Source organism: Oncorhynchus kisutch, linkage group LG28, assembly GCF_002021735.2.
Source record: "Oncorhynchus kisutch isolate 150728-3 linkage group LG28, Okis_V2, whole genome shotgun sequence".
In the NCBI taxonomy this organism is placed as follows: Eukaryota; Metazoa; Chordata; class Actinopteri; order Salmoniformes; family Salmonidae; genus Oncorhynchus; species Oncorhynchus kisutch.
Window position 1 is genome coordinate 47,338,585 of NC_034201.2, and position 13,750 is coordinate 47,352,334.

Genomic DNA, 13,750 nt, shown 5'->3' on the forward strand with positions numbered 1-13,750 from the left:
ACACAGACAGACAGACACACACATTCAGACAGACAGACAGACAGACAGACAGACAGACAGACAGACAGACAGACAGACAGACAGACAGACAGACAGACAGACAGACAGACAGACAGACAGACACACACAGACGTGGTGCTGTTACCGTCTTGCGTAGTGGCCGTGGTCTGATGGCCATGCCGTCCATGTAATCCTCCAGTTTAAATTGAAACACCGTCTGAAGCTTCTGCAGCAGTGCATCAAAGAACACCGTCCCCTGGGAAACAAACACAGTGCATCAAAGAACACCGTCCCCTGGGAAACAAACACAGTGCATCAAAGAATACCGTCCCCTGGGAAACAAACACAGTGCATCAAAGAATACCGTCCCCTGGGAAACAAACACAGTGCATCAAAGAATACCGTCCCCTGGGAAACAAACACAGTGCATCAAAGAATACCGTCCCCTGGGAAACAAACACAGTGCATCAAAGAATACCGTCCCCTGGGAAACAAACACAGTGCATCAAAGAATACCGTCCCCTGGGAAACAAACACAGTGCATCAAAGAATACCGTCCCCTGGGAAACAAACACAGTGCATCAAAGAATACCGTCCCCTGGGAAACAAACACAGTGCATCAAAGAATACCGTCCCCTGGGAAACAAACACAGTGCATCAAAGAATACCGTCCCCTGGGAAACAAACACAGTGCATCAAAGAATACCGTCCCCTGGGAAACAAACACAGTGCATCAAAGAACACCGTCCCCTGGGAAACAAACACAGTGCATCAAAGAACACCGTCCCCTGGGAAACAAACACAGTGCACCAAAATGATTAGCTCCATGAGGAAACACTAAGGCTGTTTCAAAATAGTTGCATGAAGTTGAACATGGTGTGTGTGTGTGAGTACCAGGCCACGCTCTTGTATGGCAATAAGCCAGCCAGCCAGCCAGCCAGCTCTCCCCCTAACAAAAAAAATTCTGAATTACGAGGCGCGCACTGAATAGGTTTGAATAATTGTCCACATTTACTTTTCCTCATCCAACAAGAAAAGTTACAAACAGCAAAAATCACCAACCTATGTCAATCCACTATCCCCCATAATAGAAACATTTACCTAGTCTATCGGTCAGCTTGTTGTTCTGTGTGATAAATAAATATTTTTTAAACAGACTCTGGGAGAGTTGTGGCACCAGGACCATTAAACATCATTCATTTTCTTAAAGCAATGAGGCTGATGCGATCAGAACGTTTAGCAACACGGCCTTAGGCTATACGTGCACATGTTCCAAAATACAATTAGCAGGAAAACACTGTTCTCAAAAGCTAACTGAAAATATCCGTTTTGAAAGAGTGGAGCTCTATTGATGTAACAACTAGCACGGGATGCTAATATGACTAGTGATGTAACAACTAGCATGGGATGCTAATATGACTAGTGATGTAACAACTAGCATGGGTTGCTAATATGACTATTGATGTAACAACTAGCATGGGATGCTAATATGACTAGTGATGTAACAACTAGCACGGGATGCTAATATGACTATTGATGTAACAACTAGCATGGGATGCTAATATGACTATTGATGTAACAACTAGCATGGGATGCTAATATGACTAGTGATGTAACAACTAGCATGGGATGCTAATATGACTAGTGATGTAACAACTAGCATGGGATGCTAATATGACTAGTGATGTAACAACTAGCATGGGATGCTAATATGACTATTGATGTAACAACTAGCACGGGTTGCTAATATGACTATTGATGTAACAACTAGCATGGGATGCTAATATGACTAGTGATGTAACAACTAGCATGGGATGCTAATATGACTATTGATGTAACAACTAGCATGGGATGCTAATATGACTATTGATGTAACAACTAGCACGGGTTGCTAATATGACTATTGATGTAACAACTAGCACGGGTTGCTAATATGACTATTGATGTAACAACTAGCACGGGTTGCTAATATGACTAGTGATGTAACAACTAGCATGGGATGCTAATATGACTATTGATGTAACAACTAGCACAGGTTGCTAATATCACTATTGATGTAACAACTAGCACGGGATGCTAATATGACTATTGATGTAACAACTAGCACGGGATGCTAATATGACTATTGATGTAACAACTAGCACGGGTTGCTAATATGACTATTGATGTAACAACTAGCACGGGATGCTAATATGACTATTGATGTAACAACTAGCACGGGTTGCTAATATGACTAGTGATGTAACAACTAGCATGGGATGCTAATATGACTATTGATGTAACAACTAGCACAGGTTGCTAATATCACTATTGATGTAACAACTAGCACGGGATGCTAATATGACTATTGATGTAACAACTAGCACGGGATGCTAATATGACTATTGATGTAACAACTAGCACGGGTTGCTAATATGACTATTGATGTAACAACTAGCACGGGTTGCTAATATGACTAGTGATGTAACAACTAGCATGGGTTGATAATATGACTATTGATGTAACAACTAGCACGGGATGCTAATATGACTATTGATGTAACAACTAGCACGGGTTGCTAATATGACTATTGATGTAACAACTAGCACGGGTTGCTAATATGACTATTGATGTAACAACTAGCATGGGATGCTAATATGACTATTGATGTAACAACTAGCACGGGTTGCTAATATGACTATTGTGCTAATGGCTAATGGCTAACGAAAGAAAGTTGTTAGAACATGAGAAAAAACACTGGTTTTAATGGCAATATGAGGAAGTGTTTACAAAATAATTCCGTCAACCTTTCTATGGTCAGATTTGTTGGCTACTTTGAAACAAGGTAAGATGTGATTCATAAAATGACAAAACGCCCTGGTTTTAAACAATTACGTTTATGGCTAAAACATATTGAACCCAAATATAAAAACACCTCTGCCCAGTCATGTGAAATCCATAGATTTATTTCTGTCTGTAATAAAGGTCTATGCCCTCTCGGTGCCCACCAGTGCCCAGTCATGTGAAATCCATAGATTTATTTCTGTCTGTAATAAAGGTCTTTGCCCTCTCGGTGCCCACCAGTGCCCAGTCATGTGAAATCCATAGATTTATTTCTGTCTGTAATAAAGGTCTTTGCCCTCTCGGTGCCCACCAGTGCCCAGTCATGTGAAATCCATAGATTAGGACCTATGTTTCTGTCTGTAATAAAGGTCTATGCCCTCTCGGTGTCCACCAGTGCCCAGTCATGTGAAATCCATAGATTTATTTCTGTCTGTAATAAAGGTCTTTGAACTCTCGGTGCCCACCAGTGCCCAGTCATGAGAAATCCATAGATTAGGACCTATGTTTCTGTCTGTAATAAAGGTCTATGCCCTCTCGGTGCCCACCAGTGCCCAGTCATGTGAAATCCATAGATTTATTTCTGTCTGTAATAAAGGTCTATGCCCTCTCGGTGCCCACCAGTGCCCAGTCATGTGAAATCCATAGATTTATTTCTGTCTGTAATAAAGGTCTATGCCCTCTCGGTGCCCACCAGTGCCCAGTCATGTGAAATCCATAGATTTATTTCTGTCTGTAATAAAGGTCCATGCCCTCTCGGTGCCCACCAGCGCCCAGTCATGTGAAATCCATAGATTAGGACCTATGTTTCTGTCTGTAATAAAGGTCTATGCCCTCTCGGTGCCCACCAGCGCCCAGTCATGTGAAATCCATAGATTAGGACCTATGTTTCTGTCTGTAATAAAGGTCTATGCCCTCTCGGTGCCCACCAGCGCCCAGTCATGTGAAATCCATAGATTAGGACCTATGTTTCTGTCTGTAATAAAGGTCTATGCCCTCTCGGTGCCCACCAGCGCCCAGTCATGTGAAATCCATAGATTAGGACCTATGTTTCTGTCTGTAATAAAGGTCTATGCCCTCTCGGTGCCCACCAGTGCCCAGTCATGTGAAATCCATAGATTTATTTCTGTCTGTAATAAAGGTCTATGCCCTCTCGGTGCCCACCAGTGCCCAGTCATGTGAAATCCATAGATTAGGAACTATGTTTCTGTCTGTAATAAAGGTCTATGCCCTCTCGGTGCCCACCAGTGCCCAGTCATGTGAAATCCATAGATTAGGAACTATGTTTCTGTCTGTAATAAAGGTCTATGCCCTCTCGGTGCCCACCAGTGCCCAGTCATGTGAAATCCATAGATTAGGACCTATGTTTCTGTCTGTAATAAAGGTCTATGCCCTCTCGGTGCCCACCAGTGCCCAGTCATGTGAAATCCATAGATGTATTTCTGTCTGTAATAAAGGTCTATGCCCTCTCGGTGCCCACCAGCGCCCAGTCATGTGAAATCCATAGATTAGGAACTATGTTTCTGTCTATAATAAAGGTCTATGCCCTCTCGGTGCCCACCAGCGCCCAGTCATGTGAAATCCATAGATTAGGAACTATGTTTCTGTCTGTAATAAAGGTCTATGCCCTCTCGGTGCCCACCAGTGCCCAGTCATGTGAAATCCATAGATTAGGGGCCTATGTTTCTGTCTGTAATAAAGGTCTATGCCCTCTCGGTGCCCACCAGCGCCCAGTCATGTGAAATCCATAGATTAGGACCTATGTTTCTGTCTGTAATAAAGGTCTATGCCCTCTCGGTGCCCACCAGCGCCCAGTCATGTGAAATCCATAGATTAGGACCTATGTTTCTGTCTGTAATAAAGGTCTATGCCCTCTCGGTGCCCACCAGCGCCCAGTCATGTGAAATCCATAGATTAGGACCTATGTTTCTGTCTGTAATAAAGGTCTATGCCCTCTCGGTGCCCACCAGCGCCCAGTCATGTGAAATCCATAGATTAGGACCTATGTTTCTGTCTGTAATAAAGGTCTATGCCCTCTCGGTGCCCACCAGTGCCCAGTCATGTGAAATCCATAGATTAGGGGCCTATGTTTCTGTCTGTAATAAAGGTCTATGCCCTCTCGGTGCCCACCAGCGCCCAGGCATGTGAAATCCATAGATTAGGACCTATGTTTCTGTCTGTAATAAAGGTCTATGCCCTCTCAGTGCCCACCAGTGCCCAGTCATGTGAAATCCATAGATTAGGGGCCTATGTTTCTGTCTGTAATAAAGGTCTATGCCCTCTCGGTGCCCACCAGCGCCCAGGCATGTGAAATCCATAGATTAGGACCTATGTTTCTGTCTGTAATAAAGGTCTAATGCCCTCTCGGTGCCCACCAGCGCCCAGTCATGTGAAATCCATAGATTAGGGGCCTATGTTTCTGTCTGTAATAAAGGTCTATGCCCTCTCGGTGCCCACCAGCGCCCAGTCATGTGAAATCCATAGATTAGGGGCCTATGTTTCTGTCTGTAATAAAGGTCTATGCCCTCTCGGTGCCCACCAGTGCCCAGTCATGTGAAATCCATAGATTAGGAACTATGTTTCTGTCTGTAATAAAGGTCTATGCCCTCTCAGTGCCCACCAGTGCCCAGTCATGTGAAATCCATAGATTAGGGGCCTATGTTTCTGTCTGTAATAAAGGTCTATGCCCTCTCGGTGCCCACCAGCGCCCAGGCATGTGAAATCCATAGATTAGGACCTATGTTTCTGTCTGTAATAAAGGTCTATGCCCTCTCGGTGCCCACCAGCGCCCAGTCATGTGAAATCCATAGATTAGGACCTATGTTTCTGTCTGTAATAAAGGTCTATGCCCTCTCGGTGCCCACCAGCGCCCAGTCATGTGAAATCCATAGATTAGGAACTATATTACAGACAGAAACAAAGGTCTATGCCCTCTCGGTGCCCACCAGCGCCCAGTCATGTGAAATCCATAGATTAGGAACTATGTTTCTGTCTGTAATAAAGGTCTATGCCCTCTCGGTGCCCACCAGCGCCCAGTCATGTGAAATCCATAGATTAGGGGCCTATGTTTCTGTCTGTAATAAAGGTCTATGCCCTCTCGGTGCCCACCAGCGCCCAGTCATGTGAAATCCATAGATTAGGGGCCTATGTTTCTGTCTGTAATAAAGGTCTATGCCCTCTCGGTGCCCACCAGCGCCCAGTCATGTGAAATCCATAGATTAGGGGCCTAATTAATTAATTTAAATTGATTTCTTTCTTTCTATGAACTGTAACTCAGTAAAATCTTTGAAATGGTTGCATGTTGCGTTTATATTTCTGTTTAGTATAGTTTCAAAATGCTGAATGCCTCCACTCAGATTGCAGTGCACAACAGACACTGGGCTTTCTCTGAATGAACCGTGCTTAGAGGACGTCGACCGAATCGAGCCTTCTTTAATTTACCTTCTTTTTATTTAACTAGGCGAGTCAGTTAAGAACACATTCTTATTTACAATGACAGCCTACCGAGGAACGGTGGGTTAACTTCCTGTTCAGGGGCAGAACGAAAGATTACCTTGCAACCCTTCGGTTACTAGTCCAACGCTCTAACCACTAAGCTGCTTGCCGCCTCTACACTCTAACCACTAGGCTACCTGCCGCCTCTACACTCTAACTACTAGGCTACCTGCCGCCCCTACACTCTAACCACTAGGCTACCTGCCGCCCCCCCCTGCACAAAACAAAATGCTAGTCCCAGTTAGCTGCACAAAACAAAATGCTAGCCCCAGTTAACTGCACAAAACAAAATGCTAGTCCCAGTTAGCTGCACAAAACAAAATGCTAGTCCCAGTTAGCTGCACAAAACAAAATGCTAGTCCCAGTTAGCTGCACAAAACAAAATGCTAGTCCCAGTTAACTGCACAAAACAAAATGCTAGTCCCAGTTAGCTGCACAAAACAAAATGCTAGTCCCAGTTAGCTGCACAAAACAAAATGCTAGTCACAGTTAGCTGCTAGTCCCAGTTAGCTACTAGTCCAAGTTAGCTGCACAAAACAAAATGCTAGTCCCAGTTAGCTGCTAGTCCCAGTTAGCTGCACAAAACAAAATGCTAGTCCCAGTTAGCTGCTAGTCTCAGTTAGCTGCTAGTCTCAGTTAGCTGCACAAAACAAAACAAATATTAGACAGCAAGGCTTTTGATCCTGGTTCTCTGCTGTTATCATGCAAATGCTTGATTTTGGAAGGAGCTCACCACTTAGCTAGGTAGCTAACTAGCTAATTTTTAGCACAACTGCAGCGCATTTAGCACATTCTAGACAGTTAACTTAATAGCTATAAGATATGTAGCTGGCAAACATTGAATTGCGAATTCCCTGCTGTAACTAGATCACCTGGAGCATACTGGACAATAGAGAGACTCACAAGGCTCCGGTCGTTGTATGTAAACAAACACCATGTGACTGGGGTCAACCAGGAAGCTTCATAATGAAACATGTGACATGAATAAAAATCAGCTTCTTATCTCCTAACGTATTGCACAAGTTGCCAGCAGGTATTTAAGTAGCTTCAAATATAGATATTTATTTAAAAACGTCAAAGAAATGGTTTCAACGGTATTGACGGTATTGAAAAACCATCACGTGGCTTTTTTTCTCCAAATAAAGGCCCAAGCCTATCACCTAAACGTTCACATGCAGGCAAATTATTTAAGGACAATTACATCCACTTAGATTTTTTTTTTTATAACAATTTCTAGAGTTTTTTTCCCCGTTTTTCTAATCAATTTAAAATTGGCTATTTTGGTTAATGGCCTTGGAAGGCCAAATTCTATAGCTGGTGCTTAGCTACGTGTGTTCAGTGCGTCTACCTCGTCCAGCAGAGTGAGGAGCATGGGGGTGATGCGCAGGGTTGAGTCTCCGCTGGGGTCTTTGAGGAGCTGTCTGAAGTGCTCTATAACCTGGTAGAACACGTTCTTCCATAGAGCCTGGTCCAGGTTCTGACTGTCACTGAACTCTATGTCTGTTAGGATCACCCGCTCATACAGGGTCAACAGGTCAGCTCTGGGGGGAGAGGGGGTGAAAAGGAGACAAGACAGAAAGGAGCTTAGTCAGTTTTCAGACAAGTTGCGGCCCAGCATATTACCAAGTTGGAGCTCCCACCCTCAATCCATCCTACCCTGACTTCTCCTCCCTCCCTCCTACCCTGTCCCTACCTCTCTCCTACCCTATCCTCCTTCCCTCTCTCCTACACTGTCCCTCTCCTGCTTCCCTCCATCCTACCCTGTCCCTCTCCTCCTTCCCTCCATCCTACCCTGTCCCTCTCCTCCCTCCCACCCTGTCCGTCTCCTTCCTCACTCCTACCCTGTCCTTCTCCCACTATCCTACCCTGTCCCTCTATCCTACCCTGTCCCTCTCCCCTTATCCTACCCTGTCCCTCCATCCTACCCTGTCCCTCTCTTCCCTTCATATCCTACCCTGTCCCTCTCCCCAACATCTTACCTGAGTTGAGCCATGCGGTCCAGTCCGTCAGCACTGAGTCTGTCTCTAGATAGGAGGTTGCTGAGTTGTAACTCCTGGCTGTCTGCAGCCCTCAGCTGTCTCCCCAGCTCTCCCCTGGCCTGCTGCTCCACCTCCTCTGGTGTCAGACCTGCTCCAGCCCCAGTCTGGTACCCCTGGCCCCTATACTCCCCGTAAAACTGGGCTGGGTAAATGCCATTGGAAGAGGGCATCTGGTAGGGGGTGGTAGGCATAGTGTGGTAGGGGTACGGGTAACGTGCATTAGGGTTGGCATTGTAAGGGTAAGGGTTGTCAGAGTTCTGGTATTTGTAGAAGGCCTGGGCCATGGCTGCGGCCTCCTGCTGGGGGTAGAAGTGCTCCCCCTGGCGGACCGGGGGACTCCCTGCAGCCTCGTCGTCCGTATCCAGGAAGTGCAGCGCTCCGTAACCACCACCCGTCTGCAGGTACATGGGCTGCTGCTGCTGGAGAGAGGCATGCTGGGAGAGCCGGAGAGCGGGTTTCTGGTCGGGGTTGTTCGGATCCCAGAGCCGCCTTGTTCCTCCGCCCCTTCCTCCTCTCCCTAGTCCCACCTCTTTTCCTCCTCGAATCCCACCAAACAGGAGCCTTGGCCCGGGCTCCGTAGGCAAATTGGAGAGGTCAGTGTGGGCGGGGAGGATGAGAATGCCCCTCTCCTTACCACGAGGCAGAGTGCCCTGCCTGAGGCGCCCCTGGGGGTCATCGCTGGGGCCTGAGGTGGCATGGGAGGTACCTGACTGTCTGTCGCTCTGAGACACTTTCAGGAGCCCTCCTCTCCCTCCTCCTCTGTGTCCTCTTCCCCCTCTGCTCTCCTCCTCCCCTCTCCTCCACAGGGGGCTCAAGTACTCCTCTCCTCCAGCTCTCCTCCTCTCCTCCAGTGAGTCTGTTGAGGAGTCTCTAGTGTTTCTCCTCCTGTTCGGTAGCTGACCTCCTCCTCCCTCTCCTCCGTCTCTCTCCCTGTGTCCCAGTCGGTCTCGTCGGGCCCTGTCCTCCCTCCGATCATCCCCTTGTCCCAGTCCATCCAGGCTGGTGCCACTGCTGGCAGAACTGGTGCTGTAGGTGCGATTCCTGGGTCTTCTGATGTTTGACTTGGAGTTGTGTTTAGAGGAAGATGACGAGTGGTGGTGGTTGTTAGTGTTAGCCCTGCATCTCTCACTCCTATCTCTGTTTCTCTGCATCTCTACATTCTTCTCTCTGTTTATATCTGAGGGTAGAGGTTGGGGTCTGTTGTTCCCTCTCTGGTTGTCTCTCTCAGTATCTCTATCCCTCTGTTTTTCTCTTCCCTTTGCTGGCTGTGCATCTACAGGACGGTTCGCTTCCCTCTCTCCATCTTCTTCCGACACTCTCCTGTCTCTCTCGGTCATCCCTCGCTCACCCTCTCCTCCTCTTCTCCTGGAGTCCTGATTCTCCCCTTTCTCCCCTCCTCCTCTGTTCCTGCGGTTTCCCCTCTCTCTCTTCTTCTTCTCCTCCTCCTCAGTCTTCTCGCATCCTTCATTTCCTCCTCCTACTCGTCCCTTGCCTCCACCTCCAGCTCTGCTCCTCCTGCCTTCACCGCTTGCCTTCCTCCTCCTGCCTACTCCTTCCTCACCCTCTCCTCTCTTCCCCTCCTCTTCTCTCCCAGGTGGGGCAGTCACGCAGAGTGTCTGTATCTTCCCAGTCAGGTTCTCTACTCCATGGTCTGAGACGGCTGCTTTCCCTGTTTCTCTCCTCCCCTGCCTTCTGCCTGTCTCTTCACCCCCTCTGCCATCTTCCTCTTTCTCTCTCCATATGACTGGTTCCCTCCTGGCTTGGCTTTCCTCTCTGACAGGATCAGGGGGACCAGGAGCAGGTTTCTCTGTCTCTCTTCCCTCTTCCCCCTGGGTGGTGGTGGTGCTCCTCCGACCCCCAGGCTGGTAGATCTCTCGGTCAGGTTTACGGGTCTTCCTGGTGGCCTTGGGAGAGCCAGGGGAACGCCCTGCTGGCTCTCTACCCCTCTGGTTCTTCCCTCTCACCTCATCCCTCTGTCTGGAGTTCTGTGGTCGGTTAGCTGAGCCTGACGGTCCCTTTGCACTACTGTTGTTGTTGTTGTCTGCTCTGGTGGTGTGGTGGTCACCTCTTCGAGTCCTCTGTTGTGCAGGCGCTCGAGAGCATCCACCCCGGTTTGAAGAAAAACCTCCTCCACATTTCTCTCCTCCTCCTTTCCCCATCCCTCCATCTATACATCCAGGTTCAGTTGAAACTGTCTCAGTGGCAGCCATGTTGTGTCCTTCTTCCTCCTCCTGTGGCAGTGACATCACCAGTTCCACCTCAGGGTCAGAGGTCATGGCTAACAGGTCTCCAGGGGAGATGACTACGCCGCCGTCCTCGCTGTCATGGCGACGGTTGCCATGGCCAGCCCCGGGCGTGTAGCGCTGCAGGTCAGGGCGTTTTGACGGGTCGTTGCCGTGGTGACGCTGCTGTCGTTGGCCACGTCCCTCCTCTCCTCGCTCCTCTGTGACAGAGAGAGGGGTACGAAAGGGAGAGAAAGTGTTGGGAAAGAAATAGAGATGGGAGAGGGAGAGGAGAATGGGAGATATTAGTTGTGATGACTGACTTTTCAACAGAGACACACAATCCGTTCTGAAGGTCAGAGCCCCTTCTCCTTCTCTCTTTCGCCCTCTCGTTTCCACTCCCTCTGTCCTCATTTCCACTCCCTCTGTCCTCATTTCCACTCCCTCTGTCCTCATTTCCACTCCCTCTGTCCTCATTTCCACTCCCTCTGTCCTCATTTCCACTCCCTCTGTCCTCATTTCCACTCCCTCTATCCTCATTTCCACTCCCTCTATCCTCATTTCCACTCCCTCTATCCTCATTTCCACTCCCTCTGTCCTCATTTCCACTCCCTCTATCCTCATTTCCACTCCCTCTTGCTCAGTCGAGTAAGTTTAGTTCTTTCTCAGTCTCCTCTGACTAACACACAGCAGGAGAAAGTGCCAGAAGGTGAGAGCAGGAGGTAAGAGAGAAAGCGATAGCAGGAAGAACAGTCTGCCTGATAACGTAGTGCACCTGTACCCCGTACTTCAACAAAGACAACGAACAATGACACAGCTGCCCCAGGGCCTGAATAACAGCTAATACCAGTCAAACTCTAAATGTTCACGATCTGGGTCAAATCCTATGAACTTGGGCTTGGATCAATAAGTCGAGACTGGCGTAGTTTGAGAGGGTCAAGGGCGCACGGCGGCTGTTTCGTTATCCAGACCCCTGTCCAGATGTCCCGATCATTTTCTGACGTGTCTGCAATGTTGGTCGTGCATGTTGTAGTATGAGCACGATTGGGCAAGGACTGTTGCCAATAGCTAATGAGCTAATGAGCACTCAGCATGCGAGACCAAAACAACAACAGTGAAGAGGAAAGCAACAACAACAACACTGTGAGGACCGAGGTGATGGGAGACCATTCCATTGGTCCTTAAGTCAAATCTCCACACACCTGGATCACCGGGCCATGCAAAACAAACTCCACCAATATTACATAGCCATCCTACCATGATAGAAATCAAAAAGATAATTATATCATTATTATTTTGTATTTTAAGTCCATATTCTGGGCCTCTGTCTCTTTTGGTATTTCTGCACATAATACTCGGCACCACTAAAAAGCAGCTCACTGTTTGCGTCAACATTTCTTTCCTACAACAACTGAGAAACGCAAGGCAGGATCAACTAGGGAATCAGTGTGTAACGTGAGCACGTCCTGGGGTTGAGACTGGACAAAATGAAAGATTTTGGACAAGGAAAATCCGGAAGTGTGAGTGTGTCCAAGTTATTACGATTTTATAAGTGGTGTAGTGTATTGCCCATACGTGGGTAAGATCAGTCAGTCCAACAGGGGAGTCTCCAATTTAAGGTCCTAGAAAAGCTACTGGGTAGGTGAGCAGGGTTTAGTTCCAGCCCTACTCAAACACACCTGTTCAGCTCATCATGGCCCAGACTCTGAGACTGAAGATCATGATTGTCAGATTTATTCATTTATTTTTAAAACTGGTACCTTAGTGATGGCCTAGAATAAAACATATTCTCCATGACCACCGGAGTGGCCTCATCAATGATCATTTAGGAAATATGTGTATATAGATATAGATAGATAGATAGATAGATAGATATGTGTGTGTGTGTGTAGCTAGTTAGTGTGGCGAAAGCTACACCAGTGTGGTTGCCATAGTGATATACTTAGTTTTAAAAAATTATATATAAAATGACGCTAAACAAAACATTATTCCCAACTTGTGTCCGCTAACTAACTAGTTCAACTATCCCCTTTCGCCAGCCTTCTTCCATAACAACAACGTTAACTGTGGCCTGTAAGAGAACAGACACATAGTGTTGTTGTATTTGGGGGTAAAACCAGAAGCTCGTCTCTGCTGCTATAATAATAACCGACCAAAGACCCCAAACCACTGCAGCCGGTGGGGAACCTCGGTCTACGGGCTGACGGGGACATGAACCGACCGACACCTCGGTTGTGAGAGTCCGGGGGGGTGAGTGAGTCCCCTGGGCGGAGGAAGAGGAGGTAGAAGAGGAGGTAGAGGAGGGGTGTTTTGAAAACAAAATACCACATGATGCTTCTAGCTGCCGTTACATCAGATAGCTAACGTTAGCTAGCAAGCTAACTACTTCGTTTCCGTTTATACGTTGTGTTACACCCTCGTTTGTTGTTGTTGTTGTTCTCTTTCGTGGTTTATAACGATAACAGTCGGGTGATCGCTCTCACCTCTGTGACAATCGTCGTGATGGTTGGTCAAAGTCGACGCTTCAGCTCGCAGCTCCGCAGCTGAAATTCGAACTCGGTCTAGTTCGTCCGCCATCTTCGTTTCTGTGTACACACACACATCTCACACACACACACACACACTACACGCACACACATTACACGCACACACATTACACGCACACACATTACACGCACACACATTACACGCACACACATTACACGCACACACATTACACGCACACACATTACACACAAGAGTAGCGCGTTGAGAAACCAAAAAACACACCTGTGTAATATTCTGTCGCCTACAGTGTCAGTAGTCAAGCTGGAACTGTCACATTGCGTTTTTTTGTTGTTGTTTTTTTTACGAAGTGAATTTGGATAAATATTAATTCAAAATGTTTTAGTTAAGATGCCGAAACAAGGCATAGGTAGGCCAACAAAAAAATTAACTACCATTTGTACTAGCATACTAAACAAATCAGACCATTGCCCAAAGTGATCTGACTTGCAATCCTTTTTAAACGATTTTGGAAAATGTTAAGATTATATATTTTTTTAAATAATAATTTAAAAACCGTTTACTTTAGTTACACTTCTTGTGAGATCAATAGGCTATTTAGTCGACTATAGTTAGCAGTGGCCAAACAGCTCGTCAGACGAAGCAATAACAGAGGGTGCGTTCGTAAAC

At 46.9% G+C, this 13,750-nt stretch overlaps 1 protein-coding gene across 1 annotated transcript in view; it reads right to left on the bottom strand.

Moving 5' to 3' along the window:
- Positions 1-13,198, bottom strand: part of smg6 (SMG6 nonsense mediated mRNA decay factor) — a 46,008-nt gene extending 32,810 nt beyond the window's left edge. The window contains exons 1-4 of the mRNA XM_031807692.1: positions 13,060-13,198; positions 8,295-10,797; positions 7,664-7,856; positions 146-256 (exon numbers count right to left, since the gene is read on the bottom strand). Coding sequence (XP_031663552.1) covers positions 146-256; positions 7,664-7,856; positions 8,295-10,797; positions 13,060-13,153 — 2,901 coding nt within the window. The 5' untranslated portion in view covers positions 13,154-13,198. The remainder of the gene's footprint in view (positions 1-145; positions 257-7,663; positions 7,857-8,294; positions 10,798-13,059) is intronic.
- Positions 13,199-13,750: the final 552 nt, after the last annotated feature.